Genomic DNA, 26219 nt, shown 5'->3' with positions numbered 1-26219 from the left:
CTAATCAGCCATCAATGGACCTATCCTCCATGAATTTATCTAGTTCTTTTTTGAACCCTGTTATAGTCTTGGCCTTCAGAACATCCACTGGCAAGAAGTCCCATGGTTTGTCTGTGTGTTGTGCGAAGAAATACTTCCTTTTGTTTGTTTTAAACCTGCTGCCCATTATTTTCATGTGGTGACCCATAGGTTTTATGTTATGAGAAGGAGTAAACAACACTTCCCTATTCACTCTCTCCACACCAGTCATGATTTTATAGACCTCTATCCTATCTCCCCTTAGCATCTCTTTTCCAAGCTGAAAAGTCCCAGTCTTGTTAATCTCTCCTCATATGGAAGCCGTTCCATACCCCTACTCATTTTTCTTGCCCTTTTATGAACCTTTTCCAATTCCAACATATCTTTTTTGTGATGGGGCGACCACATCTGCACGCAGTATTCAAGATGTGGGCGTACCATGGATTTATAAAGCGGCAATATGATATTTTGTCTTATTATCGATCCCATTCTTAATTATTCCCAACATTCTGTTCGCTTTTTGACTGCCGCTACACATTGAATGGATGTTTTCAGAGAACTATCCACAATGACTCCAAGATCTCTTTCTTGAGTGGTAACAGCTAATTTAGACCTCATCATTTTATATGTATAGTTGGGATTATGTTTTCCAATGTGCATTACTTTGCATTTATCAACAATGAATTTAATCTGCCATTTTCAGACCCAGTCACCCAGTTTTGTGAGATCCCTTTGTAGCTCTTCACAGTCTGCTTTGGACTTAACTTATGTCTTATGGGTCCAGATTCCCCTTAAACGGGCCAGCTCTTCATTTTGAAGAAACTGCTTCTGTGTCACTGCGTATTGTTACTGTCCACAGGCTCCCAAAAGAGAACTTTGGCAGGGTCCAAGCTCAGTTGGATCTGCTAGGAGGTAATAGTTGGAATCGGGGAGGTGTAACTCACAGACCCAGATAGTGGTTGGATTGTGAGATCCCACCCCAAAGAGGAGTAGAGGCATAGGCCTGCCACTTGGAAGGAGTGAACTCTGTGGAGTGGAATACAGTTTCAGAAGAGGTGCTCTACTTCAGGTGAATGTAGAACAGTGCCCCTCAGAAGGCAGGAGGGACGTCGGATTCATTTGAGTCGGATTCATTTAAGTACAGTTAGGCCAACTATGGCATCAGCCCTGAAGTCTTGAGTGATTGCATAGTGCTCAGTGAATGTGTGGACAGAGGCCCAAGTGGCCACCCTACAAATCTCTAATATCAGAACATTGTTAAGGAATGCTATCAAGGTAGAAAAACAAGATCACGTGGAATGCGTTCTGATGTGCATAGAAGGATCCATGTTCCGAATACGATAGCTCTGCTGAATGAATGTGGACATCCATTTAGACAATCTCTGAGTAGATATTACACAACCTTTCAAACGCTTGGTAGTAGAAATGAAAAGTCTAGGACATTTCTGGAAAGGCTTGGCCCTTTCCGGGTAAAATGCTAATGGAAAATGGATTGGTTGGTTCATATGAAAGGATGATGTTACTTTTGGTAGAAATTCTGGGTGTGGACGTAGCGTGACGTTGTCTTTGAAGAATATTGTGTAGGGAGGATCAGCCATGAGCGCCCCAATCTCACTCACCCGTCTGGCAGAAGTAAAAGTGACCAGAAATACCACTTTCATGGATAAATGCAGCAGAGAACAGATGACTAAGGGTTCAAATAGGGGTCCAGTGTGGCATTTCAACACCAGATTGAGATCACAGAATGAGGTAGGTTGGCAAACTTCTACGTAAATGTTCTGGAGACCCGTGAGGAAGCGTTCAGTAATTGGGTGTGCAAAGATCGAGTCCCTGTAAATGTCATGATGGAATGCAGTAATGGCTGCGAGATGGACTTTGACTGAGTTCGTTGCTAAACCCGAGCCTTTCAGCTCCAGCAGGTATTCTAACACTAATGGTGGTGGTGCTGTGGAGGCCATCAAATGTTTTTCTTGACACCAGGAGGAGAATCCCTTCCATTTTTGAAGGTAAGTATTACGTGTGGTCACTTTCCTGCTATTTAGTAACATGTTTAACTTGTTCCAAACAGGTTAGTTCGCCATGATGGAACCATGTAGGAGCCACACTTTTTAATATGGAGATATACCTATCTCATAGAACTGGAAAGGTCATCAAGTCCAGTCCCCTGCCTTCACAGCAGGACCAGGTACTGTCCTTCCCTCTCTCCCCCGATCCCTCAAGGATTGAACTCACAACCTTGGGTTTATCAGGCCAATGCTCAAACAACTGAGCTACCCCTCCCCTCCCAACTTGTAGGTGGAGTTTCTCCAGATTCGGGTGAAGAGCGTGACCGTTGTTCTGAGACAGCAGGTCCAGACGACGAGGGAAAGCTCAAGAGTCGCATATTGCCATGTGCATCAGGTAAGGGTACCATGCTTGTCTGGACCATGTTGGGATAACTCTGGCCTTTGGTCTATTTGTATCTTGTGTATCAAGCGCGATGAGAACAAGTCGATGAGGGGAGTGCCCCACCAGCGAAAAATGAAGAGCAAAACTCTCCCATTCATTTCCCTTTTGAGACCATGAAAGAAGTACCTGCTTAGCATGTCCTCCATCACATTCTGACAGCCCAGAAGGCAGGAGGCTGAAATGTTTATGTTGTGGTGCATGCACCAGTTCCACAGTTTCATGGCTTTGGTGCATAGTGAGTGAGATCGAGCACTCCCTTGTCGATTGATGTAAAACATGCAGGCAATGTTGCAGCCATGATGCAAATGGATTCATTTTTTATGTGCAGTAGGAAGTGTCTGCAGGCATTATGGACCGCGCGTAGTTCTAGGAGATTGATGAGTAACAATCTCTGCAGGAGACCATTTGCCTTGAACCGTGCACAGGTGCATATGGGCGCCCCACCCTATCAGCAAGGCATTCGTCGTGATTACTATTGATGGGGGTTCCTGTTGGAACAGGATACCCATGCATACATTTTCTGGTCTTGTCCACCAGTGTAGAGAGTCCAAGATATGGGGTGGTACTTTAAGTCTTTTGTGAAGGCTGTGCTTGCTGGATATGTATACCGAGCTCAGCCAGCCCTGTAGGCAGTGAATATGTAGTCTTGCATGTCATACCACAAATAATGTGACTGCCATGTGTCCTAGCAGTTGCAGGACAGTATGAGCCAGTATTTGGGGACTGACTCTTACCTCTGAGATAAGGTTTGTCAGAGTTGTGAATCTGTTCAGGGGCAGGGATTCCTTGGCTTCTATGACATTGAGATGTACCCTGAGGAAGTCCAGTTGTTGGACAGGGACTAGAGTGGATTTTCATTCGTTTATCTGTAGTCCTAGATCCCTGAATAGTGTGATCATTGTCTGGACTGAGTCCATTGCTTCCTATTGAGTTGGGACTTTAAGAAGGCAACAATCCAGGTAGGAAAAAATCATTATTCCCTGTTTGTGTGGATGTGCCACTACTACCGCTAGGGTTTTGGGAGAAAACTCTGGGTGCGGTAGATAGGCCAAAAGGTAGTATTCTTTACTGCAAGTGTTTGTATCCTAATGTGAAATGCAGGAATTTCCTGTGAACAGGGTGTATAGTAATATGAAAATATTGGAGGTCATCTTGGAAGTTGAAGACTGAAAACCAGTCCCCCTTTTGCAGTGCTAGAATTATCAGGCCCAGTGTCACCATTTAGAACTTTTGAATGCATATGAACTTGTTCAGTTTCCTGAGATTCAAGATAGGCCTCCATCCTCCATTCTTCTTCTGAGTCGAGAAGCAGTGGGAGTAGAACCCCTTCCCCATGTATTGCAAAGGTACTCATTCCGCGGCACCTAGCTGTAGAAGATGATTGACTTCTTGTCGTAGCAGGAGCTTGTGAGACAGGCCCTTGAAGAGGGACGGGGGTGAGTGGGTAGGGTAGGTGGTCGGGCGGTAAAGGGGATGGTATATCCCGATTGTATGATCTATAACACCCATTGGTCCGTTGTTATTGATGCCCAGATGTGGTAGAATGGGCGAAGGCAATGTCCAAACCATGGAGACAGATCAAGTGAAAGCACTGCTTGGTGAGGGAAGTCATCTAGACCCTCGACCAAAACTTCAAAATTGTGGCTTGGGCGGAGCCTTTAGAGAAGTCGACAGTTGAACTTGAGGTGCTCTCCATCACTGTGATAGTTGGTGATGTCTTTGGTTCTCATATTGCCCCTTTTGTTCTCTTGGTTGGAAGAGGAATCCCTATTCTTCTGATAAGGCTGGTACCGTCTTCTCTTCGCAGGTAGAGCGTAGATCTCAAAAGTGCAAAGGGTGGCTCGAGAGTCCTTCATTGAGTGGACCACCTCATCTGTCTTGTCTGAAAAGAGCTTCTCTCAGTTGAAAGGTAGGTCCTCAACCTTAGTTTGGAGTTCTTTAGGTATGCCAGAGGATTGTAACACAGGATGCCCAGTGCATGACTATGGCTGTGGTTCTGGCTGCCATGTCCATGACGTCCAAAGACACTTGGAGATCTGTTTTGGTTACGAGTTGCTGTTTCTGTGTCGTCCCCTACTTCCTGAGCCTCCACTGGTTGCGGGGTGGGAGATGTAAGATTTAGACCTCAGTTTGCCTCTGTGAGCTGTGAGTGGCCTGGACTGAGGCCCTGGTAAGTTGCCCAGGGTTCCCCATGTGCCCACTGCATTGGGAAGGCCATCGGTGGATACATCCACAGTGGTCTGTACCACGGTTGGGCCAGCTGGTTATGAGGTATTTAGGACCCATCTGGCTCCAGGTTGGTCGGTCTTTCAGTGATGAGTGGTGCGGCGAGAAAGTGCATGGTTCCTGCACAACATCATCATCATCATCACTGGACGAGTGTACCATGCCATGAAAAGTATGGGAATTTCCTCCATAACTTACAGGAGAGCCCTCGGTATCAACGACACAACCAAGTCTCTTTGTTGCAGTAAATTCTGCAGCAATTCTGATGTCAGTGCCATCGACACCGATGGTGGCGCTCTCATTGGTGCCGATGTCAGTGCCGTCAGATGTAGTGTTGATTTAGTCAGCGCAGCCAGTGCCAACTGCAATGTCAGTGCCGGGGGCGGAGGCATGGCTCCTGAGAAGATGCTCGGCACTGGGTCCCTTATGGGCAAATTCAGTGCCATGGAGGAGGCATGCTGCCATCTGTGCCTTGACTCAGTCTCCTTCGCTCGGGATTCGGTGCTGCTCAGAGCATCATAGGTGCTCACCCAGAGCATGGGTTGGCATCGGGGGTAGTGACCTGGCAGGAGCCCATCTATGTTTCCGCAGTGGTCTCTGCGGAGACATCTGCATCCTCTTCCTCAATGTTTTAGAGAAAGGCATGTCTGGGTGAGGGTGCCCTGTGATGTCATCACCAAACAAGGCTGAGGATGATGCCAATGCTGCAGGAACCTCCACGTCCATTGGTGGTCCAGCAGCTTGCTCCCCTGGGTCCTCCTGCACCTGTGGGGTCTTAACCCTGGAACCCTCGAGCACTGGAGGGGAACATGATACCGAGGCCGCTGGCCTCCGAGGCTCCTGACACCGATCGGGCAGCCTGGGAAGGTTGGGTGAACCCCAAGGGTTCCATGGGTACCATGGCGCCAGCCACTGCGCTTGGGGCCACAGGACAGGATTCGGTGCTGATGATGTAGGCAGCACCACAGGTACTGGGATTTGTCCCACAGTCAGGGAATCTCACTCCATGCTGGAGCTATAAGTACCAGGCGACCAGGATTGGGCGGAGCAGTAGCTCTTGTCTGACCGGTGCCGGTTGCTATGTCAAGAAGCCGACCTATCTGAGCAAGATGGACGTCTTGGTCGGAGTCTCAGGGACTGATGGTGTTTGGCAGATCTGCGGTGGACACCCAGCGATCCACACCTCACGCTACTCAACCAGTACTGGGACGTAAAACGGGACCGGGAGCTACTACGGGCTGGTTGTTGGATCTTCCTGAGTAGAGGGATCTCCTTCTTGGAGACGGGCAATGACAGCCCGGCGATCAGCGGTCTCTGATCTCCGATTGGGCCCGAGCCATTGGAGACTGGTCCTGGAGTTCTTACCAGGTGACATGTGCCTCAGAGGGTCTGTGCCAATCTACCAGCAAGGAATACCTGGAGTCCCTCAATTGGTACCCCCAGTGCAGGGACCGAAGAGGACTCCGCTGAGCCTGCCTCTCTAGTCCTGAGGCATGACGGCTTCAGGTGGTCGAGCAATGGCAGGACGCCCCTCTCAATGAGGAACGATGCCGCTAAGTCAGGGACACATGCATAGGTCCCAGCACAGGTTTTCCCTGAGACCGGGGTACCACTGGAACCAGTGTGGGTGGCACTAGGAGTGTTAGGATCTCCTGAGCTGTTTGAAAGGCTTCGGGCATCAACGGCACCTGAAGTCGGCCAAGGCCTACACCTCTATCTGGAGTCACATGCGAAGTATGGGATAGGCTGCACTGCTCGACTTGAGCTGGGACCCGACTTCCTGAAGGAGGCGTTGAGCTGCCAAGCCCGGGTCTTGGCTCACCCCCAGCCTTCTCCTTTCCCTTGCAGGAAGTAGGAGATCTTCCCCTCAGTCTTTTTTGGCTTCTTGACCAGAGCTGTGGAGGGAGACCAGTGCCAGCTTGTGGATGGTGCCCGCGGAGCACTGCGCATGGAGGCCACGGTGCTTGGAGCAGAGTTGGACTGCTGTTCCAGTACCAGAGTGAGTGGTGACTCCATTAGGAGTACTTTAAGACGGATATCGCACTCCTCCTTCGTCCTAGGTTTGAAGGACTTGCAGATACAACACTTGTCATTTATGTGCTACTCGCCTAAGCACCTTAGGCAGCTGGTATGTCAATCACTGACAGGCTTAGGCCGTTTGCAGCGATTGCAGGGCTTAAAGCCTGGGGACTGGGGCATGCCCAGTCCCCCGGCTGAGTCCCATTTGGGACTACAAGAACTTCAAGAACTACTACTAAGGGTAACTAACTGTAATAACAACTACCTACTACTATACTACAAGTCCTACAGAGTTCATAGAACAGAGAATGAGACAACACTAGCCAAAGCAGCAGATGTTCCAGCACCGTCACTGGGTGGCAAGAAGGAACTGAGGGTGGGAGAAGCCGGCGGCACCCCTTATACCGCGGCACATATGCACTGCTCCAGGGGGTGCCAGAGCCAGTCCCTTATGGATACTGTTGAGGGAAAAACTTCCAGCACCAGTGCATGTGGCGAGCACACACCTAACATGAAATGGACATGAGCAAGTACTCAAAGAAAATAGTATGTGATCATGTAAATTAAAGAATACCATAAAAACTGGAAAAAGGAGGAAGAACTAGGGATACATAAGAACTTTAACTCTGACTGAGTTTCCTGACTTGAGTGTTTCCCTTAGAAACTGCTAACACTAAGGTTGCAAGTACTGAAATTATAAATGTATAGTGTTCCATAAATCCACTCTTTCTTTGGAGTGAAAAAAGGTATGGTTATATTGTTGTAGTTTCTTTTAAAACTCTGTAGCAAAGTTACTATTTACTGAGTACATCCTTGTGGCCACATATTTTGTAGGTACCCCACCTCAGTTAACCCCACTCTTGCAGGCCCCTTAAGAACTCCATGCAGCATTTCATGTGGCTAACAGGATCCCCACACAGGGCTGGTTTAATAACACAAGTGGTTCAAGCAATCCTCATGGTCCACATGGCACTCCTCCTCTGTCCCAGTTTGACATCCTTCTGGCAGCCCCACCCTGGCAACTTCCAAAACCCCTGCATATTAGGGTCTTCCCTGCAGAAGCCTCTCTTACTTCCTGCAGTTGCCTAATCTTCCCTCTTCACTGCAGCCATCTTCTGCCCTTAATAGGGAATTACCTTATCCAACATAGGCATGCCTCTTCAGTAATCAGGGTTGGCCAGCCCCACACACTCCAGCAACAAGCCACCCTGTTACAAATACAGACGATTTATCTGCAACACTGTGACTTACTCATTTCCATGAATAGCTGTCTCTTCTCTGCCATTGTCCTTCTCCTCTTCCCACTCTCCTCAATCATTCTACAGACAAAAAAGTTAAAACAGTGTTAATGCTACCAATTCTCCTAGTACAAAACCAACATACTGCAAAGTTTATTTTCTTCATCAAGTGAAAGATTTTGATTTTGATCTGTTCTTGTCAAATCTAGTCAAACAACAGGTGAATACAAAGTAACAGGCAAAATCAGCAAAAAAGAAAATACTACTGTCAAGCAATTACAAAAATTAATCGTGATTAATCGCACTGTTAACAATAGAATATCATTTAAATATTTTGGATGTTTTCTACATTTTCAAATGTATTGATTTCAATTACAACACAAAATACAAAGTGTACAGTGCTCACTTTATACACCTCTACTCCAATATAATGCTGTCCTCGGGAGCCAAAAAATCTTACCGCATTATAGGTGAAACTGTATTATACTGAACTTGCTTTGATCCGCCGGAGCGCGCAGCCCTCCCCCCCCCCCCCGAGCGCTGCTTTACCGCATTATATCCAAATTAGTGTTATATCGGGTCGCGTTATATCCGGGTTGAGGTGTATTTACTTTTATTACAAGTATTTGCACTGTAAAAATGATAAACAAAAGAAATCGTATTTTTCAATTCACCTAATACAAGTACTGTAGTGCAATCTCTTTATCATGAAAGTGCAACTTACAAATGTAGGGGTTTTTTTTGTTATATAATTGCACTCAAAACCAAACACTGTAAAACTTCAGAGCCTACAAGTCTACTCAGTTCTACTTCTTGTTCAGCCAATCGCTCAGACAAACAAGTTTGTTTACATTTGCAGGAGATAATGCTGCCTGCTTCCTGTTTAGAATGCCACCTGAAAGTGAGGACAGGAGTTCTCATGGCACTGTTGAAGCCGGCGTCGCAAGATATTTATGTGCCAAATGCACTAAAAATTCATATGTCCCTTCATACTTCAACCATGATTCCAGGGGACACGAGTCCATGCTCATGACAGGTTCTGCTTGATAACAATCCAAAGCAGTGCAGACTGACGCATGTTCATTTTCATTTTCTGAGTCAGCTGCCACGAGCAGAAGGTTGATTTTCTTTTTTGGTGGTTCGGGTTCTGTAGATTCCATATTGGAGTATTGCTCTTTTAAGACTTTTGAAAGCATGCTCCACACCTCATCTCTCTCAGATTTTGGAAGGGATTTCAGATTCTTAAACCTTGGGTCAAGTGCTGTAGCTATCTTTAGAAAGCTCACATTGGTACCAATCTGCGATTTTTCAAATCTGCAGTGAAAGTGTTCTTAAAATGAACAACCTGTGCTGGGTCATCATCTGAGACTGCTATAACATGAAATATATGGCAGAATGCAGGTAAAATAGAGCAGGGGACATACAATTCTCCCTCAAGGAGTTCAGTCACAAATGTAATTAACACATTTTTTTTAAACGATAGTCATCAGCATGGAAGTATGTCCTGTGGAATGGTGGCCAAAGCATGAAGGGGCATACGAATGTTTAGCATATCTGGTATGTATATACCTTGCCTGTTCTCACTTTCTGGTGACACTGTAAATAAGAAAAGGGAAGCATTCTCCTGTAAATGTAAACAAACTTGTTTGTCTTAGCAATTGGCTGAACAAGAAGTAGGACTGAGTGGACTTATAGGCGCTGAAGTTTTACATTGTTTTGTTTTTGAGTGCAGTTATACAACAAAAACACCACTACATTTGTAAGTTTCACTTTCACAACGAAGACTGTACTACGGTACTCGTATGAGGTGAATTGAAAAATACTATTTATCATTTTTACAGTGCAAATATTTATAATAAAAAATAATATATACTTTGATTTCAGTTACAACACAGAATAGTATATAAAAATGTAGAAAAACTCAAAATATTTAATAAATTTTAATTGGTATTCTATTGTTTAAAAGTGCAATTAAAACTGCAATTAATCGTGATTAATGTTTTTGAGTTAACCGTGATTAATTGACAGCCCTAGAAAATACATATTTTTAATCTAGTACTCTTTGGAACAGAGAATTATCTTATGTTTTTGAAGTGCCTTTCACGCTTTTGGGTGCCATATTAAAATTATTAGCCTATTCAGAATGGCAAAAGTGATCTAAATTGGAAAACTCCTAAAGAAACATTGTATCAAGTAATATTATTGAAAGTATCTATATTGAGATTTTGCTTCTGCTAATTCAGATTTCCCAAAATTCCAAAGCATGCAAGAAAGCACCAATTTACATCGATATTTAAATAAAAAAACACTTTTCCAACTTGGTGAAATCAAGATTGGATGTTTTCTAAAAGATATGCTTTAGGAATTATTTTTGGGAAGTTCTATGGCCTGTTCTATACAGTTGGTCTGACTAGATGATCACAATGGTCCCTTCTGGATTTAAAAATCTATGAATTCCATTTAACATCTCTTACTGACCATGATAACATTATTATATTCTCCTTAGTGACTGATACCAGATTTGAATCAACCCTAAAGAAGAGCAAGTGTAAGTGACTCAGCTTGATGTTGATAAAAAACCAAAGATTTCATACAGGCAAATGTTAACACAATATTCATCAACTACTTAAATATAAATGTATTGAAGATGCTTCAGGGCTTTATTGTTATTAAGTGAAAATAGCAGATTAAATTACTCCATGATATTAGAATCATTTTGATTGAAAGGAACTTCTTAAGTTAGAGATCTAGTTCACTGTCATGCAACATGGCAGGACTGATTTCATTACGCCTCTAATGCATAATAAAAAATGAATAAGTATATAGTCTTGGCACTAAACTCATTCAGTGATAGACTTTCTACAGCTTCCCTTGGCAGCTTCTTCCACTACCTGTTAATATTTATTTTCTGGAAAGGATCTTGCATTATATGACACTGCATCTTGAAGGATCCCGAACCAATTTAATTACCCATTGACAATACAAACCATACACACACAAAGTACATTGCCCATATTTCTTTAATTTCTACATTTATATACATATTTAAGAAATCTTTTAACTCAGAACCATCAAGTTGTGCATGTAAATTGTCCAGTTTTCTGATGACAAGTTCAATAGTCTTTCAGAAACAGCAGCAGCATACTGTATAATTGTTGTTGCTCTTCTCTGGACTCTCTCCACATTTTTCTTAAAAGTGAATTGGACACAACACTCCAACAGAGACCTCATCTGTGTGGGGGAGAGCAGGAAAATTACCTCTCCTGTCTTATATACAACACTTCTGTTAATACATGCCAGAATATTATCCTTTTTGTGCAACTGCAACACATTATTGACCCTCACTCAATTAGTGATCCACTATAATCCCCAGATCTTTTTCAGGAGTATTGCCTAGCCAGTTATTCCCCATTTTGTGGCTGTGCGTTTGATTTTTCCACCTTGAGTGTAGTACTTTGTACTTGGCTTTACTGAATTTCATCAGATTGATGCAACCAGAGGCGCTAGTGAACAGGAGCAGCTAACAGGGGAATTTTGCAAGGGAACTTTGCAAGAGAGGGGAGATACACTTAACATTCTTTAAATTTAAAGCCAAAAACACCCTCTGATAAAAACAAAACATCAACAAAGGAATGAGCTGCAGCAGTAAAAAGAAATGCAGGCAGAAGTCCAGCACGAGAGTGGGGGCTATCCAGTTGTATTTCAGGCTCCAGTTGAGCCTCTTGCACCAGTTGAACTGCTGGTGTAGGCTCTGTGGCGCCCTTTGGCGCTGGCTCCCCTAACTCTGGTGGGGTTGCAAACACTGCTCCGCCAGTTCCGATCCTTGGGCTGGTTCTGGCTGGGTCCCAGGAACTGGATCTACAACCGCTGCCATAGACTCTGGTCTGGTTCCCCCACCTCTGGCTCAGTCCCTGGGCCTGTGGTATCAGGGGACCCAGATGGGGTCCTTGTAGGAGGCTCAGGAATGGAGTTATGTGTGAGGGCCTGTTTAGCCTGGCTGCGGGTGACTATCCCCTCCCTTTTTGTTAGCCTCACATGGTTGGCTAAGTCTTCTCCCAGCAGCATGGGAATGGGATAATTGTCATAGACTGCACAAGTCCATATTACTGACCAGCCCTTGTACTGGACAGGCAACTTGGCTATAGGCAAGTTAAAGGAGTTGGCCTTAAAGGGTTGCACTGTCACTTGGGCCTCTAGGTTGATGAATTTGGGGTCCATCAGGGATTGGTGGATAGCTGACACCTGTGCTCCAGTGTCTCTCCACCCTGTAATCTTTCTCCTGCCCACACACAGAGTTTCCCTTCACTCTGGGGGTATTTGTGAGACTTCTGGGCCTGAAGGCTCTCAGTGGGATCCCGGGGTGATGAGTCAGTTGGTGCTCTTGGGCACGGGCAGCTCTAGCAATTTCGCCACCCCAAGCACAGCGGCACGCTGCGGGGGGCGCTCTGCCGGTCACCGGTCCCGCGGCTCCGGTGGACCTCCCACGCCTGCGGGAGGTCCACCGGAGCCGCCTGCCGCCCTCCTGGCAACAGGGAGAGCGCCCCCCGCGGCATGCCGCCCCAAGCAGGCGCTTGGCGCGCTGGGGTCTGGAGCAGGCCCTGCTCCTGGGGCAGTTGGCCTTCACATGCCTGAGCTCATTACATTTAAAGCATCGCCCAGCTGACTGTGGGCTGGGGTGAGGTGGGTGGATGGAGAGTAGGGTGGTGGGATGAGCGGGCATCTGGAGTTTCCCTGGCTGTGTGGAGGGCTCCTCCTTGTGAGATGGGGCCTTGGACTGACTCTGATGGTGGGGTGTCATCTCAGGTTGCCCCTTCTGGTATACCCATCAACTGCTACTAGCTTTCTTCTTCTCTGCCACCTGCACCCATTTGGCTCCAATCTCCCTCGTCTCAATTACCGTTTTGGGCTTCCCATCTAGGATGTGCCTTTCTATTTCCTCAGGAACACCCTCTAAGAACTGCTCCATTTGTATTAGGAGAGACAGATCTTCCAGAGATTTAACACTTGCTCCTGATATCCAGGCATCCCAATTTTTTTACAATGTGGTAGGCGTGTCAGGAAAATGCCACATCTGGTTTCCACTTTAGGGCTCTGAACTGCCGACGGGCATGCTCGGGTGTTAGCCCCATCCTAATTCCGGCCTTTTGTTTAAAAAGTTTGTACTCGTTCATGTGTTCTTTAGGCATTTCAGCTGCCACCTCTGCTAAGGGTCCACTGAGTTGTGGCCTAAGCTCCACCATATACTGGTCTGGAGGAATGTTGTACCCAAGGCAGGCCTTTTCAAAATTTTCTAAGAAGGCCTCTGTATCACCACCTACCTTGTATGTGGGGAATTTCTTGGAATGGGAAGCAGTACATGGAGGACGACAGTTAGGGCTACCTGGCTGACCCAGCTTAGCCCTTTCCAGCTCTAGGCGCTTCAGCTCTGTCTCCTCCTCCAAGTGCTTCGCCTCCACTTCCAAGCACTTCATCTGTAGGAAGAAATTCCTGTCTTCCGCAGTTAGAACTCAGTCTGGATTAAGGGCTTCCCTCCATCTTGGCACCTGGATCTTGGGTTGGGGTGGGCTGACCATTCCCTTCAGGGAAATCTCTGGTCCCCCATCCCCTCCCTGCATTTCTGTCATAGAGCTCGATGTCTGGGCTTGATCTGGGTCTGCCTTCTCCATGGCGTGCCGCTTTGGGAAGCCTGATTGCTTTAGGGTTTCGGTGCCCGACCACAACCTCATGCACAGGGCTGCCCTACTCTAGCCTAGCTATTTCATTGCCACAAAGCTAGGCAAAAAAAAAAATAAACGGCTTGTTGGACTCCCTGGCTTTGCAAGCTGAACCCTTTGTGTGCCTGTTCTCCTTCAGGCAGCAAATAAATGAAAGAAGGAAAAAACAAAAACCTCCTTGGCTTTGCAGGCTGCCAAAAGGAAAAATGTGTCTTTTTAAAATCCTGAGGTCTGTGCCTCTGGTTCAAAATGATCCCACCGCTCTGCCACCATGTCAAGGCTGATTTCCCACTCTGGCATTTCGAGTGCAGAAGGTGGGGGGCCCGCAAGGATTCTAAAAATTAATACTGGCTACTTCAGGCTTGTATTAAACTCCCAAGGTTACAGCTTCTCTCTGACCTTGGATTGGTAGAAGCTGCCACCACCCAAGTGCATAACCCCTTTGAAAGCCCAGGAAGGCGCACTTGGGAATTCCTTCCTGTGGGTACCCTCAAGCCCTTTCACCATCCCTCTGGGGAAGAGTTAAGAAAAACAAAGGAAATTAGCTGTTGCCGCCAGCTAATTAAACAACGTGCACAAACCTCTTAAGACACAAAAATTCAGTTGTTCTTAAAAAAGGTAAATTTTATTAATTAAGAAAAAGAAAATACATCTTGGAATTTAGGCATTTGCTAGATTAAAAAAAACAACTACAAGGATTAAGCATCAAGAATAGCTTTCTTGAGATCCAGCTTAGAGATTGCAAGCAAAACAAAAGCACTTGGGTTAGCATAGAGTTCACAAGCCATAAAGAAATAAAAAGAGATCAATCTAATCGTGTCTTCCTAGACATTTCCTGATCCACTTACATACCTGGGATTCAAATGAGTAGTTTCTAGGTATAATACTGAGAATTTTTCATACCTGGCCCCAAGCTTCTTACAGCATAACTGCACTGTCTTTTTTCTGCAGGAGAACAACCTCAGAGAGACAAAAGGGAAGCTGTTTTTCCATTTTAAAAAATTCTAGCCTTCCAATTGGCTCTTTTGGCCAAGTGTCCACTCACTTCCTTTTACCTGTGCATAGCAGTGAGACTTTTTAACCCTTTACAGGTAGAGCAATTAGAGAACAGCTACTCAGAGGGATTTTATAGCTACTGGCTGGCTAGGTGTTCATAAAAGGGAGCTCCCCCCTTCATTTATCACACCCATATTAAAAAAAAAAAAGAGTCTTACAAGCCATTTTGTTTAGAGGCTTTAGTTCACTCAGGCAGCATGGAGGAGGAAGCAGCTTATTTGGAATGCAGAGGAGACAAGAGCTGGGCCTGGGAAAGGGTGGAATGAGTAGACTGGGACAATGATCCTGGAGGGAAACGACATCAGGATGTGGCAGTGGGAGGGAGGAGGAGCATACTGAGAGAAATTGGATGAGGAGCCCAGGGCAGGAACGAGGACTGGAAGCCAAGATAGAGAAGACTGGAACTGGGATGAGGAATGGGCATGGAGTGGAGGCAGGGTGGATAAAAATCAATGATTTTTTTTATTATTTAAATCAAATTTTTTGATAAAATGCTTTTTGAGGAAAAACCCTATCTAAAGATAAAGATATATTATAGCTCAAAGATATCTTAACATGGAATAGGGATTATACATGCTAATTCTCTAGTATGAGACAACATATTCATGTAATGTTTAAGAACAGTTTTGTAAATGAGTTCCAATAGTTCATGGATTAGGGACCCAATCTTATGTGGTTCCAGGGGTTTCTGTATAGATTATTTAGGTTAATCTTTCTATCTACCCACTGGGACTCAGTCCGCAGTCTAGAAGATACCATCAGAGATGCTTAGTTTTGCAGTTCTCAAACTGTGGATTTGTGTCGCCAGAGATAACATGCTTGTTAACAGCAAAAATGTTTTTAAATAAATAATATATAGAGGTGAGAAATAACAGACCTCAACCCTATTGTCCCTCTGCAAATTTGTGTAAACCGAGTCAATCCCTTACCTCTATCTAAAAGTGCAAAGTTTCAAGAAGTTCAGTGAATAGAAGATTGTTGGGGGCGGAATAGATCTGGACAAGGAGAAGAAGTCTGGAGATAAATGTGAGAAGGTAGGGACAGGCAGTAGAAACAAAAGTGAAACTGCGGCACATTCCAGAAGTCTTGAGGTCTTTCAGAGTGTAGCCTTCATTGATTTGAGATCTACTATACCATTCTCTCACTAGAAGGGAAAACCTATAATGGCAGCAGGCAGTAAGAGAGACCCAGTTTGGGAATAAGAACCATTCAAGAAATGTGTGTGCTGATGATGTTTTAAAGAAAGTCACACCAGTGAACTGCTGGAAGTCACTTAAGCACTCAGGCCTGGTCTATACTACAATTTTAGGTCGAATTTAGCAGCGTTACCTCGATTTAACCCTGGACCGTCCACAAGACAAAGCCCTTTTTTTCGACTTAATGGGCTCTTTAAATCGATTTCTTTACTCCACCTCCGACAAGGGGATTAGCGCTGAAATCGGCCTTGCCAGGTCGAATTTGGGGTAGCGTGGATGCAATTTGACGGTATTGGCCTCCAGGAGCTATCCCAGAGTGCTCCATTGTGACCACTCTGGACAACGTTCTCAACTCAGATAAACTGGCCAGGTAAAAGCAGCAAAGAGTCCTGTGGCACCTTATAGACTAACAGACGTATTGGAGCATGAGCTTTTGTGGGTGAATACATGCATGCATCCGACGAAGTGAGTATTCACCCATGAAAGCTCATGCTCCAATACGTCTGTTAGTCTATAAGGTGCCACAGGACTCTTTGCTGCTTTTACAGATCCAGACTAACACGGCTACCACTCTGATACTTGACTGGCCAGGTAGACAGGAAAAGGCCCATGAAATTTTGAATTTCATTTCCTGTTTGGCCAGGGTGGTGAGCTGATCAGCACAGGTGACCATGCAGAGCTCGTCAGCATGATGTGCACATTACTGGGGCACGTTGCCCCGCCCGTACTTTGTGAGAAGTCTATGTCCATGTCTATGTCCTCATCACTGCACTGCCATCGCCTCCTCGCCTAGTTTTGCTTTTGCCCCTTCTGGTTCTGCATAGACTCCAGGATAATGCAGGTGGTGTTTACAGTGCACATAATTGCCACAGTGATCTGAGCGGGCTCCATGATCCCAGTGCTATGGCGTCTGCGCTGAAAAAAGGCGCGAAACTATTGTCTGCCGTTGGTCTGATGGAGGGAGGGACGACTGACGACATGGCTTACAGGGAATTAAATTCAACAAATGGGTGGCTTTGCATCAAGGAGAAACACAAACAACTGTCACACAGAATGGCCCCCTCAAGGATTGAACTCAAAACCCTGGGTTTAGCAGGCCATTGATTTCACAAAACAAATCGGGTCAATTTCTTGTTTTGATCCCCTCCATCTATCTTTTACATCTTAGGCTGTCTGCAGATGGTGCAGTACGACTGCTAGCCATCGTCATCTCCTGGGTGCTCGGCCAAAGATGGGAATGACCTGTCTGAGTCACTCCCATGTCTGCCCAGGCACTCCTGACCGACCTCACTGAGGTCAGCTAAAAGAGCACGCAGGAGTATGATGATGGCTACCAATAATAACGCACCATCTGCTGCCAAAAGGCAACGAGCTGCTGCTGTGTAGCAATGCAGTCCCACATCTGCCAGCACCCAGGAGACGTACAGTGATGGTGAGCTGAGTGGGCTCCATGCTTGCCGTGGTATGGCGTCTGCTCAGGTAAAAAAGGCACGAAACGATTGTCTGCCGTTGCTTTCACGGAGGGAGGGAGGAAAGGAGAGGAGGGCCTGACGACATGTACCCAGAACCACCCACAACACTATTTTTGCCCCATCAGGCATTGAGATCTCAACCCAGAATTCCAATGGGCAGCGGAGACTGCGGGAACTGTGGGATAGCTACCCACAGCTACTCACAGTGCAGCGCTCCAGAAGTCGATGCTAGCCTCGGTACTGTGGACGCAGTCCACCGACTTAATGCACTTAGAGCATTTTATGTGGGGACACACACAATCGACTGTATAAAAACAATTTCTAAAAAACGACTTCTATAAATTCGACCTAATTTCGTAGTGTAGACATACCCTTAGATTCAGAGACTGTTGAAGTGATAATCTCACTTTTAACAGCAGTAGCTTCTTCTGCCCGTGTAGAAAGAATATTTTCTTCCTTTGGACTAATTAATTCCAAATTGAGAAATTGTTCAGGACCTGAAAAAGCAGGAAAGCTTGTTTTTCTTTTCCAGATTATGAACAAACAGGAAAATGAAGGTGAAGACGACTGCGTTAGCTGCAGAAGCCAGTATTTTAAGTTTTTCCATGTTGACCTGGCTGACATAGTAGATTTGATTTTTTTTTAATATTTCATTTAACTATTTTAGTTAAAAACAATTTTAATGAAAACAAACCTGATTTTAAAAAACTTGAATGTTTAAATTCAAAAATTCATATACTTGTTTTGTTAAAATATTATATGTTTGCTGTTGAAGAAAAAAATCCAGAATACATAACGTTGTTTTAGTTAAATAAAACAATTTAAATGTCTGTCTGGTGAGGTTTTCCTCCTAATACACCATGACAAGAAAATCCTCCAAATATTAATGATTAACCTGTTGAATTGGAGATAGTTCCCCTCCCAATGACTTCATAAATATCTGCTTCAGTTACCTTTGGTAAATGAAATAATCAAACAATCATTCATTTTCTGATATAGCTGTAAAACTAATCTGAAAAGTTTTCAAAATAAATAAGTTGAAAAATGTATCGTGTGTACCTTCTAAAAATGAAACCTACATCTACCTCTGAGTTGTGAAGAATATGTATTAAGGTTATAACAACCAACAAGAATGTACTTTTATGTAGAAATTCATGATTAAATCGAGTCTTCCTGACTAGTGATTTTAATCATGACTTAAATCAATTCGATTTAAATCACATGCACCCTGGGTGGAGGAGAGAACACAAAACTACGCTGGGACAGGCTGGAAAGGAGGAGATGGGGACACAGAGGCAGAAGCATCTATGACTACTAGAATTCATTCCTCTCAGTATACGGAATTGAATTCAAGATTTCTGAGCATCAGCATACATTTGCAGACAGCAAATATATAAAGCCGCGCACAAGCGACCAGGGAGCTTTGCGAACAGGGGCTGCTAACAGTGAGTTTCGCAAGGGAGTTTAGAAGGGGAGTGGGAAGGGAGTGGGAGCCCCTCGCTAGCCCTAACCCCTTCCCCGTGGCCCCCCCCTAAAACCTATAAACCGAACCACATTCCAAAACTACTTTCCGTAAACCACCCTTTCACTAACTAGGAGACAATGCAGGCAGAAGCCCAGCAGCAGAGTGGGGGCTATCCAGTTTATTGCACCGACTGTCGCATGTATGATTACCTGCCCTATGGGCGGATGGCGGATGTGTGCGGTCAGTGCAAGGAGCTCCTGGCCCTCAGAGACCATGTATGGGCTTTGGAGGCCAGGGTGGTGGAACTGGAGGAGCTGAGAGAGGCAGAGAGGTATGTTGATGAGGCTTTCCGGGACACTGTAGAATTGTCCCACCTCCGCTTAGACAGCTCCTGTGCTGTTGAGGAGGAAGAAGGGCCCAGGGAAGTAGAGCAGTCAATGGGAGCAGAGGGAAACCTTCCCGTAGTTGGGACCCTCCTTCCAGATGGTGCTGGGGTTGCCTCTCGCACTGAGGTTGCCTCTCCGGGGGAGGGAACTCCAGTTTCTAGGAAAAGGCAGGTGTTAGTAATGGGAGATTCGATTATTAGAAATGTAGATAGCTGGGTCTGTGATGACTGGGAGAACCGTATGGTGACTTGCCTGCCTGGTGCGAAGGTTGCGGAACTCTCGAGGCATCTAGATAGACTTATGTGTAGTGCTGGGGAGGAGCCGGTGGTCGTGGTACATGTAGGTACCAATGACATAGGGAAGGGTAGGAGAGATGTCCTGGAAGCCAAATTTAGTCTGCTAGGGAAGAGACTGAAATCCAGGACCTCTATGGTGGCATTTTCAGAAATGCTCCCAGTTCCATGCGCAGGGCCAGGTAGGCAGGCAGAGCTTCAGAGTCTCAATGCGTGGATGAGACGATGGTGTAGAGAGGAGGGGTTCACGTTCATTAGGAACTGGGGAAACTTCTGGGATGGGAGGAGCCTATACAGGAGAGATGGGCTCCACCTAAACCAAAGTGGAACCAGACTGCTGGCACTAAACATTAAAAAGGTTGTAGAGCAGTTTTTAAACTAGGAGATGGGGGAAAGCCGACTGCTGCAGAGGAGCGTGTGGATCTGACACAGACTTCTCTTAGGGGAGAGTCTGATGATAGAGAATCTCCAGGTTATAGTCAGGAGCAGAGGAATGAGAAGTATAATGTAAGGGCCGGATCAGATGATAAACAGTCACATAAAAAAGAATCTGGCACATCAGAAAAAGGCAGGCTAATAAACAGGGACAAGTTTTTAAACTGCTTGTACACAAATGCCAGAAGTCTAAATAATAAGATGGGTGAACTAGAGTGCCTTGTGATAAAGGAGGATATAGATATAATAGGCATCACAGAAACCTGGTGGACTGAGAGAAATCAATGGGACACAATCATTCCGGGGTACAAAATATATCGGAAGGACAGAACAGGCCGTGCAGGGGGAGGAGTGGCACTATATGTTAAAGAAAGTGTAGATTCAAATGAAGTAAAAATCTTAAGCGAATCCACAGGTTCCATAGAGTCTCTATGGATAGAAATTTCATGCTCTAGTAAAAATATAACAGTAGGGATCTATTATCGACCACCTGACCAGGACAGTAATAGTGATGATGAAATGCTAAGAGAAATTAGAGAGGCTATCAAAATTAAGAACCCAATAATAGTGGGGGATTTCAATTATCCCCATATTGACTGGGAACATTTCACTTCAGGACGAAATGCAGAGATAAAATTTCTCGATACTTTAAATGACTGCTTCATGGAGCAGCTGGTACGGAACCCACAAGGAGAGGCGACTCTAGATTTAATCCTGAGTGGAGCGCAGGAGCTGGTCCAAGAGGTAACTATAGCAGGACCGCTTGGAAATAGTGACCATAATACAATAGCATTCAACATCCCTGTGGTGGGAAGAACATCTCAACTGCCCAACACTGTGGCCTTTAATTTCAAAAGGGGGAAACTATACAAAAATGAGGGGGTTAGTTAGACAAAAGTTAAAAGGTACAGTGACTAAAGTGAAATCCCTGCAAGTTGCGTGGGCCCTTTTTAAAGACACCATAATAGAGGCCCAACTTCAATGTATACCCCAAATTAAGAAAAACAGTAAAAGAACTAAAAAAGAGCCACCGTGGCTTAACAACCATGTAAAAGAAGCAGTGAGAGATAAAAAGACTTCCTTTAAAAAGTGGAAGTCAAATCCTAGTGAGGCAAATAGAAAGGAGCACAAACACTGCCAACTTAAGTGCAAGAGTGTAATAAGAAAAGCCAAAGAGGAGTTTGAAGAACGGCTAGCCAAAAACTCCAAAAGTAATAACAAAATGTTTTTTAAGTACATCAGAAGCAGGAAGCCTGCTAAACAACCAGTGGGGCCCCTTGACGATCAAAATACAAAAGGAGCGATTAAAGACGATAAAGTCATTGCAGAGAAACTAAATGGATTCTTTGCTTCAGTCTTCACGGCTGAGGATGTTAGGGAGATTCCCAAACCTGAGCTGGATTTTGTAGGTGACTAATCTGAGGAACTGTCACAGATTGAAGTGTCACTAGAGGAGGTTTTGGAATTAATTGATAAACTCAACATTAACAAGTCACCGGGACCAGATGGCATTCACCCAAGAGTTCTGAAAGAACTCAAATGTGAAGTTGCGGAACTATTAACTAAGGTTTGTAACCTGTCCTTTAAATCGGCTTCGGTACCCAATGACTGGAAGTTAGCTAATGTAACGCCAATATTTAAAAAGGGCTCTAGGGGTGATCCCGGCAGTTACAGACTGGTAAGTCTAACGTCGGTACCGGGCAAATTAGTTGAAACAATAGTAAAGAATAAAATTGTCAGACACATAGAAAAACAAACTCTTGAGCAATAGTCAACATGGTTTCTGTAAAGGGAAATCGTGTCTTACTAATCTATTAGAGTTCTTTGAAGGGGTCAACAAACATGTGGACAAGGGGGATCCGGTGGACATAGTGTACTTAGATTTCCAGAAAGCCTTTGACAAGGTCCCTCACCAAAGGCTCTTACGTAAATTAAGCTGTCATGGGATAAAAGGAAAGGTCCTTTCATGGATTGAGAACTGGTTAAAGGACAGGGAACAAAGGGTAGGAATTAATGGTAAATTCTCAGAATGGAGAGGGGTAACTAGTGGTGTTCCCCAAGGGTCAGTCCTAGGACCAATCCTATTCAATTTATTCATAAATGATCTGGAGAAAGGGGTAAACAGTGAGGTGGCAAAGTTTGCAGATGATACTAAACTACTCAAGATAGTTAAGACCAAAGCAGATTGTGAAGAACTTCAAAAAGATCTCACAAAACTAAGTGATTGGGCAACAAAATGGCAAATGAAATTTAATGTGGATAAATGTAAAGTAATGCACATTGGAAAAAATAACCCCAACTATACATACAACATGATGGGGGCTAATTTAGCTACAACGAGTCAGGAAAAGATCTTGGAGTTATCGTGGATAGTTCTCTGAAGATGTCACGCAGTGTGCAGAGGCGGTCAAAAAGCAAACAGGATGTTAGGAATCATTAAAAAGGGGATAGAGAATAAGACTGAGAATATATTATTGCCCTTATATAAATCTATGGAACGCCCACATCTCGAATACTGTGTACAGATGTGGTCTCCTCACCTCAAAAAAGATATTCTAGCACTAGAAAAGGTTCAGAAAAGAGCAACTAAAATGATTAGGGGTTTAGAGAGGGTCCCATATGAGGAAAGATTAAAGAGGCTAGGACTCTTCAGTTTGGAAAAGAGAAGACTAAGGGGGGACATGATAGAGGTATATAAAATCATGAGTGATGTTGAGAAAGTGGATAAGGAAAAGTTATTTACTTATTCCCATAATACAAGAACTAGGGGTCACCAAATGAAATTAATAGGCAGCAGGTTTAAAACAAATAAAAGGAAGTTCTTCTTCACGCAGCGCACAGTCAACTTGTGGAACTCCTTACCTGAGGAGGTTGTGAAGGCTAGGACTATAACAATGTTTAAAAGGGGACTGGATAAATTCATGGTGGCTAAGTCCATAAATGGCTATTAGCCAGGATGGGTAAGAATGGTGTCCCTAGCCTCTGTTCGTCAGAGGATGGAGATGGATGGCAGGAGAGAGATCACTTGATCATTGCCTGTTGGGTTCACTCCCTCAGGGGCACCTGGCATTGGCCACTGTCGGTAGACAGATACTGGGCTAGATGGACCTTTGGTCTGACCCGGTACGGCCTTTATGTTCTTATGTTAAATATCTATAAAATGTATTAGCAAGGTATATGATATTCCCGTCTAGTGGCTAGTCCAGATGACAATTTACTATCGGTATCAGTTACTCCATAAGGTTAATTGGTAAAAGTCTGTGTTGCAGATCTAAAGGTTCAAAACCTGCTGATGACCCATGTGGAAGTCGATACGGTTCCACCTGATGCAATGTTTTCTTCAGTAGATTATAGAATCGCAGGACTGGAAGAGACCTTGAGAGGTCTTTAGTCCAGTCCCCTGAACTCATGGCAGAACTAAGTATTATCTAGACCATCCCTGACAAGTATTTGTTTAAAGTATTCTTAAAAAACACCAATGACTGAGATTCCACAACTTCCCTAGACAATTTATTCCATTGCTTAACTACCCTGATAGTTAGGAATTTTTTCCTAATGTCCAACCTAAACCACCCTTGCTGCAATTTAAGCCCATTGCGTCTCATCCTGTGCTCAGAGGTTAACGAGAACACATTTTCCTCCTCCTCCTCGTAACAACCTTTTATGTACGTGAAAACTGTTATGTCCTCCCTGCATGGACATTTCATCCTCGGGTTCATGAATCTCCAATTTGGAGTGGAGGAATTTGACTCAGACTCATAGACTTTAAGGTCAGAAGGGACCATTATGATCATCTAGTCTGACCTCCTGCACAATGCAGGTCACAGAATCTCACCAACCCACTCCTGTAACAAACTCCTAACCTATGTCTGAGTTACTGAAGTCCTCAAATCGTGGTTTAAAGACTTCAAGGTGCAGAGAATCCTCCAGCAAGTGACCCGTGCCCCATGCTGCAGAGGAAGGCAAAAACCCTCCAGGGCCTCTGCCTATCTGCCCTGGAGGAAAATTCTTTCCGGACCCCAAATATGGCGATCAGTTAAACCCTGAGCATGTTGGCAAGACTCACCAGCCAGCACCCAGGAAATAATTCTCTGTAGTAACTCAGATCCCACCCCATCTAACATCCCATCACAGACCATTGGGCATATTTACCCACTAATAATCAAAGATCAATTAATTGCCAAAGTTAGGCTATCCCATCATACCATCCCCCCCATAAACTTATCAAGCTTGGTCTTGAAGCCAGATATGTCTTTTGCCCCCCTTGGAAGGCTGTTCCAGAACTTCACTCCTCTAATGGTTAGAAACCTTCATCTAATTTCAAGTCTAAACTTCATAGTGTCCAGTTTATACCCATTTGTTCTTGTGTCCACATTGGTATTAAGCTTAAATAATTCCTCTCCCTCCTGATATTTATTCCTCTGATAAATTTGTAAAGAGCAATCATATCTCCTCTCAGCCTTCTTTTGTTAGACTAAACAAGCCAAGCTCTTGGAGTCTCCTTTCGTAAGACAGGTTTTCCATTCCTCGGATCATCCTAGTAGCCCTTCTCTGTACCTGTTCCAGTTTGAATTCATCCTTCTTAAACATGGGAGACCAGAACTGCACACAATATTACAGATGAGGTCTCATCGGTGCCTTGTATAACGGTACTAACACCTCCTTATCTTTACTGGAAATACTTCACCTGATGCATCCCAAGACCGCATTAGCTTTTTTAACGGCCATATCACATTGGCGGCTCATAGTCATCCTGTGATCAACCAATACTCCGAGGTCCTTCTCCTCCTCTGTTACTTCCAACTGATGCGTCCCCAATTTATAACCAAAATTCTTGTTATTAATCCCTAAATGCATGACCTTGCACTTTTCACTATTAAATTTCATCCTATTACTATTACTCCAGTTTACAAGGTCATCCAGATCTTCCTGTATGACATCCTGGTCCTGGTCCTTTGTGTCATCTGCAAACTTTATTAGCACATTCCCACTTTTTGTGCCAAGGTCAGTAATAAAAAGATTAAATAAAATTGGTCCCTGAGGAACTCCACTAGTAACCTCCTTCCAGCTTGACAGTTCACCTTTCAGTATGACCCGTTGTAGTCTCCCCTTTAACCAGTTCCTTATCCACCTTTCAATTTTCATATTGATCCCCATCTTTTCCAATTTAACTAATAATTCCCCATGTGGAACCGTATCAAATGCCTTACTGAAATTGAGGTAAATTAGGTCCACTGAGTTTCCTTTGTCTAAAAAATCTGTTACGTTCTCAAAGAAGGAGATCAGGTTGGTTTGGCACGATCTACCTTTTGTAAAACCATGTTGTATTTTGTCCCAATTACCTTTAACCTCAATGTCCTTAACTACTTTCTCCTTCAAAAAATTTTCCAAGACTTTGCATACTACAGATGTCAAACTAACAAGCCTATAGTTACTCAGATCACCTTTTTTTCCTTTCTTAAAAATAGGAACTATGTTAGTAATTCTCCAATCGTACGGTAAAACCCCTGAGTTTACTGATTCATTAAAAATTCTTGCTAATGGGCTTGCAATTTCATGTGCCAGTTCCTTTAATATTCTTGGATGAAGATTATCTGGGCCCTCCGATTTTGTCCCATTAAGCTGTTCGAGTTTGGCTTCTACCTCGGATGTAGTAATATTTACCTCCATATCCTCATTCCCATTTGTCATCCTACCACTATCTCTAAGCTCCTAATTAGCCTCATTAAAGACTGAGGCAAAGTATTTGTTTAGATATTGGGTCATGCCTAGATTATCCTTAACCTCCACTCCATCCTCAGTGTTTAGTGGTCCCACTTCTTCTTTCTTTGTTTTCTTCTTATTGATATGGCTATAGAACCTTTTACTGTTGGTTTAATCTCCTTTGCAAGGTCCAACTCTGCATGGCTTTTGGCCTTTCTCACTTTATCCCTATATGTTCTGTCCTCAATAAGGTAGCTTTCCTTGCTAATCTCTCCCATCTTCCACTCCTTGTAGGCTTTCTGCTTTTTCTTAATCACCTCTCTGAGATGCTTGCTCATCCAGCTTGGTCTACAACTCTTGCTTATGAATTTTTTCCCCTTTCTTGGGATGCAGGCTTCTGATAGTTTCTGCAACTTTAACTTGAAGTAATTCCAGGCCTCCTCTGCCTTTAGATCCACAAGTTCTTCAGTCCAATCCACTTCCCTAACTAATTTCCTTAATTCTTTAAAGTTAGCCCTTTTGAAATCAAAAACCCTAGTCCCAGATCTAT

At 44.3% G+C, this 26219-nt stretch overlaps 1 protein-coding gene across 16 annotated transcripts in view; it reads right to left on the bottom strand.

Annotated features, from left to right (window-relative positions):
* DTNB (dystrobrevin beta) overlaps positions 1 to 26219 on the bottom strand; it is a 387737-nt gene that overhangs the window by 350164 nt on the left and 11354 nt on the right. For all 16 annotated transcript variants that reach the window (XR_005595613.1, XR_005595609.1, XR_005595612.1 and 13 more), the window contains one exon: positions 7963 to 8030. Coding sequence is in view for 10 of the 16 variants with exons in the window: in XM_039528646.1 (XP_039384580.1) it covers positions 7963 to 8029 (67 nt within the window). In the remaining 6 variants the exon portion in view is untranslated. The remainder of the gene's footprint in view (positions 1 to 7962; positions 8031 to 26219) is intronic.

Source organism: Mauremys reevesii, linkage group 3, assembly GCF_016161935.1.
Source record: "Mauremys reevesii isolate NIE-2019 linkage group 3, ASM1616193v1, whole genome shotgun sequence".
Classification (NCBI taxonomy): domain Eukaryota; kingdom Metazoa; phylum Chordata; order Testudines; family Geoemydidae; genus Mauremys; species Mauremys reevesii.
The sequence above is the reverse complement of the archived record's forward strand: the minus strand, read 5'-3'. Positions and strand labels throughout refer to the sequence as shown.